At 49.6% G+C, this 6579-nt stretch overlaps 1 protein-coding gene across 5 annotated transcripts; it reads right to left on the bottom strand.

Moving 5' to 3' along the window:
* Positions 1-223: 223 nt before the first annotated feature.
* Positions 224-1774, bottom strand: Pigy (phosphatidylinositol glycan anchor biosynthesis class Y). Of its 5 annotated transcripts, none has more exons than XM_027411615.2 (3): positions 1224-1774; positions 1002-1063; positions 224-862 (listed from the first exon to the last, which is right to left on the bottom strand). In XM_027411615.2, the coding sequence occupies exon 3, from the start codon at positions 666-668 to the stop codon at positions 375-377; it is 294 nt and encodes a 97-aa protein (XP_027267416.1). In that variant the 5' UTR covers positions 669-862; positions 1002-1063; positions 1224-1774; the 3' UTR covers positions 224-374. The 5 variants fall into 5 exon arrangements, with proteins under 5 accessions (XP_027267416.1, XP_035299425.1, XP_035299426.1 ...); XM_035443534.1 differs by lacking the exon at positions 1002-1063 and having other exon boundaries at positions 1224-1341; positions 1611-1773; XM_035443535.1 differs by lacking the exon at positions 1002-1063 and having other exon boundaries at positions 1224-1314; positions 1611-1773.
* Positions 1775-6579: the final 4805 nt, after the last annotated feature.

Genomic DNA, 6579 nt, shown 5'->3' with positions numbered 1-6579 from the left:
AGGTCAAGGCCATCCTTCCCCCAGTTTGAAGTTAGTCTGAGAGAGGCCTCAGGGGTTAAGAGCACATACTTGCTACCCTTACATAGAACCCAAATTCAGCTCCCAGCACCCCGTCACTTGTGGCCTCTTTGGGCACCCACACTCATGTGCACATACCCACATCCAGACACATAATGAAAGCTCAAGAAGAGAAGAAATAGTCTTCGGATAAAGACCACTGGTATTCCACTCGCCCAAGACATTTTATTGAAAGTTACTCTGCTACAGCACTGACATCAGAATCTGCAGCCCTTGAGGACAGAACCAATGTCCAGGAAGGCCCTGTGCAAGGGCGGCTCATCACAGAGGTCGGGTGGGGGGTGAGAACGGCTGCATTAATTATGTCTGAAGAGCTTCAGCCCCATCCAGGTCCACAGGTGGAAGAACACGTACACTGGCACCGTGACCGGCAAGAGCAGGCTGTAGAAACACAGGCTGCTGGCGCTGGTGCAGCCCTGAGGGAATCCTTCCTCCACAGTGGCGGAGTAGAACAGGCCTGCCAGTGAGACCAGCGGGATGAGGACCGTCAGGGTGGGCAGAGACGGGAACATCCTTCTCCCTTCTTCAAAGGTATACAGTGTCAAGGAAACTCGGTTGTTTTCAAAGTTCTGCTGATGCCAACTCCTCATTCATCCAGGCATTCTTCAGCCATGCTTCTCCAGGACACACAAAGGACCCCAGCAGCCCCAGGCCAGAGGTGCCTGCTCCTCAGCCTCGTTCTGATCAGAGCCACCTTCACCCGCAGCCTTTCTGATCCACCTTCACACGCAGCCACGGCAGACAACCCGTATGTCCCCCGCAGGGCAGGGTAAAGGATTCTTAACTGTATGAGAAAAGTGTGACTGAGTGACAAGAGAGGAAGGACAGGGAGGGGAGAGGAAAGGGAAGAGGACAGAAGAGCAGCCTGCATCCCAGTAACCCTGCATCCCTGAGCAGGTTAAAGACAGGAAGATTGCTGGGACCTGCAGGCTGGCCTCGAACTTGTGTTCCTCCTCCATCGGTGTCCCCAAGCCACCATGCCTGACTAGAAAACAAATCTTTTAAAAAGACCACAAAGTGTCATCCAATACTTCGGGAAGCAAGCAATTTGAGAAGTCAAATGAAGGGCAAGTGGAGGATGTTTTTGTGAACTGGGAAATGGAATGGGGCCTACAAACCCAGATTCACTTCACACGCAGACTGACCTCAGCATCTGAGTGGATGCTTCCCAAGCGCCGAGGACCGGCTGGGGACTGGCACCGGAACCCTGGGCCTCATCACCAGCTGCCGCCGTCACTGCACAAACCGAAGACAACGCCAGCCCTGGGCAGGCGAAGGGGTCCCGGGGTCCAGCTGCCGCCTCTGGCCGTCCGAGGCGAACGACGGCCGGGCGGACAGAGCCGAGCCGAGCCGAACAGAAGCCGGACACGCCGAACCCGGCCGAGTCGAAAGCGAACCAGCCAGCCGAGCGGCACCGGAGACGTCCGTGACACGGACCCCTAGCTGGCTCGAGGCGGCCCGAGCCCCGCCCCAGCCGGGTCCAACAGCTACTCCACCCGGACGTCGGGACCTCCAGACCCCGCCGCACTCACCATTCGCGGGCCTTGCAGGCTCCGGTTCCTGGCGGCGGCCGGCCGTGACGTCACCGTTCCACGGGAGCGGGGCACCCGCGGCCCGCGGCCCAGTCAAATCCCCCGCAGGGGGCGCAGCGAGAGACCCAGGTCCCGCGACGGAGCCGACCCGCGCGTGCTCATTGGACAGCGTCCTCTTCCGCACCCAGGCTCCGCCCCCGTGGCCTTGAGTGACGGGTAAAGCCGGAACAGGATCTGGGGCTCCCGGCCGGCTTTTGGTGGGTGTATTGTACCAGCGTTCCTGCTGGAGTTAGGATAGGAGCATACTCGCTGCAGAGTTTATTCACGGCTGTCCGGATCGGATAGCGGCGTCTTTCTGCACTCAGAAGCCTTCCTTCCAATGGATAAACTGGAAGCCTGAGTGGCTCTTGGCCTCAGCTGCCAACTCTGAGCCTGTGAACCAGAAGGGAAAGAGTCAAATAGCTGGTTTTACATATGAATTTGTGAATGTCAAAATAATAGTTTGGACCGGTGTGATGGCTTTGCTGCCAAGCCTGACTACCTGAGTTTGAACCTCGAGGACCCACAAGGTGGAAAACCTATTTTCTCACGTCGTCTTCTGAACTCCAACAAAGTACTATGGCACTCCCGCGTGGACTCGTGCAAAAAGTGTAAAATGCAGTTTAAAGAGAGAACGTATCCAGACGTGGTGGTATACACCCCTAATTCCAGCACTCAAGGAGCAGAGGCAGGAAGATTTCTGTAAGTTCAAAGCCAGCAACTTCCAGGTCATTCGGACTACACAGTGAGACCCCCTCTGGGCGTGGAGTGGAGGTTACGGGGATTTGTGTTCGCAAATACTGTCCACGTCGCCCGCCACTGCTAGCATACGGACACAGAGTGTAATCTCGGCCCAGCGTACAGAAGAATGAGTCTGAGCTTGGATCCTATGCACTACTACACAGGGACCTCCAACCCTTCACCTTCCTGCCAACTAAAAGATCAGAAAATTTTTCTTCCCAGAGATCCATAGTGTAGAGGCCAAGCAGTTTTTATTGGACCACAAGGTGGCAGGAGAGGGCCAACAACAAAGCTTTCTTACACAAAATCGGATAATAAACGTTTTTTAATTAAATAAAACTGAACAAAATATTAGGAGCCAGAAAGATGGCTCCAGTGGTAAAGGCACTCACTACATAAGCCTGACTCCTCCAAATTGTCCTCTGACCTCTGCACGAAGAAGAACACATACACATTAAATAAGTACACCTGGATGCTTGGCAGTTGTGGCTACCCTAAAATCTGGGACGTGGGCGCCTGTGTGACAGTCTCCCTGTGCAGATGCACCTCACACACATCTGCTCACCCCAGAAAGGGGCCCCACCTCAGACCAAACAAAACATGGACACCACCAGAATGTGGTTGAGAAACCAAAAATTAAAATTAATAAAAGTTTTAAAACTTAGGCTCTGAAAGGGGAACTTCTAATGGTTGGGGTTTTTCTGGTTTTTTGTTTTTTCGAGACAGGGTTTCTCTGTGACTTTGGAGGCTGTCCTGGAATTAGCTCTTGTAGACCAGGCTGGCCTCGAACTCACAGAGATCCGCTTACCTCTGCCTTCCGAGTGCTGAGATTAAAGGCGTGCGCCACCACCACCCAGCAGGAACTTCTAATAGTAAAGGAAAATTTAACTCCTTAAATCAGGAGTGCCAAGGCTGGTGCCTGATCCCCTGCTCTCAGAGAAGGGGAGGTAACTGTCCACCACTCTTCTTAAAATTCCTTTGCTAATTGCTGGTCATAAAGATCCCCCAGCCCAGGGAATAACTGACAGACCCTGTGACCCTGTAATCCTGCAAGCCCATGCCCTGTCTTATCTCACTCAAATGTATCTCACTTAAAATATACAGCTACTGTTTATACTCTCTACTTTGTATGACTTTAAGTAATCATGGAAACTCTGAAATTTGTGGCCTTCAACATTATGGTCTGCCCCTTTAAAAGCTTCTCTTTTTGGCTGGTTAGCATCTCATTTGCCACCATGCAGCAGTGAGATCCAAGCTGGCCAGCTTGAGCAATAAAAAGAAACCTTTTGCTTTTGTATCAGAGTGTCGACTCCTTGGGTTAGTCTCTGGGGCTCCAAGAACCTGGCACAACAGTGGTGAACCAATGAAGTGAACTAATTTGGTGAACCAATGAGTTTTATTTAAAGGAATATGAGTGAGGAGTGACTCACAGGTGTGGAAATGACTCAAAAACAGTTGCATCACCAAAGCAGACTAGCATGGACCACATTGCTGCTTGACAAAGTTCCAGCATTTCGATATTGCAGACCACAATTCTCCAGCATCTTTTTACTTTCACTTTTAATGATTCCCAATATTAATGCCTTTCCCTTTGAGAAATTTTGTATGGGCTTTGGTAAAGGATAAAAATGTGTACAATAATAGCCTCTCTAAACAAAATAATTCTTCCGGGAAAAAAATTCCTGCCACCATGGAACCAGGAATCCCATTGTGCCCTCCTAACTACACCAAGAACAGAAAAGTTAGAGATTTACCAGACACACCTGACCCTGAGGATGAAATACCTACAATTCAGATCCAGAGCCTGAGGAAGCCTGAGGTCATTAAGGGCAAGAGTTCAGATAATAAATTCAGAGAAATCAGAATGGTACGGTATGATGGGAAAAGACTAAGACACCAGGACCTTCCCTTTTGGGACTGTTATGAAGGGAACAGGTCCACATAGTAAGACTAAGAAACTGCAGTATAATGTTTGCTCCCCAGAAGTCCTTTCCAAGGTCAGACATTTGGATAAGGTCTCCTTTCCCATTCCCTTGGGGGCTTGAGGAAAGTTCCTGCTTGCTAAAGCAAACATTCTCTCCTCATAACATTCTCTCCTCATCTCTGGCAACAAGAGGAATGTGTGGCCCTCTATTAACACGTGAGTGTTGCCTACTGTCAAGGTCAAGGCTAGATTCCTCTACTCCTGATTTCAAGCCACACCCCAGCTCACATGCTCCTTGTCTCCCATTTAATCCTATGTGCAGCTATACAGTATAAAAGGTGTAATCTTTTCTCAATTAAAGGCTGCTGGAAGCCTTCCCTATTCACCCCCAGACTGTGTCTCCTCCTTGACCCCAAACTCCACACATCCTCTTTGGAACCTGAAACCCACCCCCCACTCACCCTAAAAGGTCTCCCACAGCCCACCACAGCATGGGTGTCACAAAAGCTAGGAAGCCGAGTGCATTGCGCAGCCTGCAGGCAGCTCAACAGGTTGAAGAGTGTCCTTTCGAACCTGTTGGAAAGTAGCTATCTGCTTCTTGCAGGCAGCTGGACTGTCTGAGAGTCTTCCTTGTAGCTTGGCTTGTCTGAGAGGTGCATTCATCATTCACACACACACACACACACACTCACACACACACACACACACACACACACACACACACTCACACACACACTCACACACACACACACACTCACACACACACACACACACTCACACACATTTGGGGAGCGAGGGACCTAGTGAATCTGATTGGCTTCAGGGACATCCCGAAGCTATTTTGAGTTGTTTATGAGCTTTTCTGCAGGGTGGAACGTTTCATTCTAGAAGGAAACCGCTAAACAACGACAATCAATTCTGACATCTTCTAAAAACATGATTAGTGGCGCTTGCTATCCTTCTGTTCTATCAAATTTTCCCCATTGGCTTATTCTCTGGTTTGTTTCCTTGTGTGCTTCGTCCATATAATTAGTTGCTTCTTGGCCTGTCCTTTTTATCAGGTCTGAAGAAGTGGCTGGTCTAGATTTCTTTGAGGCAAGAACTAAGATTACAGCATAGGGGCCCGTGCTAAGTCCAGAAAAGCACTGAGAGTCCAGAAACTCCCATAGATGTGTGAGAACTCTTGTTATAGCCTTCAAAAAACACTTTTTGTGGGGTGGGACATATGGCTCAGCCATTAAAAGCACTGACTGTTCTTCCAAAAGATTGGAGTTCAAATCCCAGCCCTCACATAGTGGCTCACAACCATCTGTAACTCCAATTCCAAGGCCATCTGTTGCCCTTTTGTGGCTTCTGCAGGCACTGCACACATACTGTACACAGACATGCGCAGGCAAAACAACCACACCCATATACAAATCTATAACATATATTTTATTACATTTATTTGGCTATGGACACACATGCTTGTGCGCTGCATTGAGCACATAGAGGTCAGAGAACAACTTGGAGTCGTGGGAATCAAACTCAGATTGTTAAACCTGAAGGTGAGTGCTTTTCATCTTACCAGCTCCACTTTGGATTTGTACCTTGTGAAGATGTGCAAAGAACTGGATCTGAGACTCCACCTTCTGGTACCGACCCAGATGAGCTCTTTTCCTCCTACCAGCTCCACTAATCCAGTCCATCTCCATTCCTTTGTGTCAGTTCCCAATCCCCAGAAACACTGTCTATAAGGGACTACAAGAGGCACAGTAGACTTGGGTGGAAGATGCTCACCATCCCTCCTGCCTTCCCTTACACTGTCTCAGGCCTACTCATCACCCTGTAGTGTTGTGCCCAAATTCTGAACTCCAAAATCACCAAGAGACCCATTCTGAAGCAAAAGCAAAGAGTCTTTTATTGTTTAAAGAGTTAATTGTCTTAACTCGGGCCCTTCATCCATTCATCACAAAATGGAATAAGAAGGACCCAGGGTGGGGAGGGGGGTGGGACCTTGAGGTGGGGAATGTATTGGGGTGTGTAAGGGGAGTATCTGGAGTATGCATGGTATGCTTCCGGGCCTGGGCAACCTGTCCTGTCAACTGGTTGCTATGTCCTATAGGCCCTCCCAGGGCAGTTGCTATGCTCTGCATGTCACTGTTACACTTAAAGCATATCAAGAGTCCTCCAGCTAAATTCTGATTGGTTCCTTGCCTCGAGGAGAGTATCTGACCTCCTAGTCAGGCAAGGTCAGGAAGCTCAGTACATTTTGCTGAGTCAGGA

This window comes from Cricetulus griseus, chromosome 4 (assembly GCF_003668045.3).
Source record: "Cricetulus griseus strain 17A/GY chromosome 4, alternate assembly CriGri-PICRH-1.0, whole genome shotgun sequence".
Lineage (NCBI taxonomy): Eukaryota > Metazoa > Chordata > Mammalia > Rodentia > Cricetidae > Cricetulus > Cricetulus griseus.
Note: the sequence above shows the minus strand (reverse complement) of the source record. Positions and strands in the feature narration are given on the sequence as shown.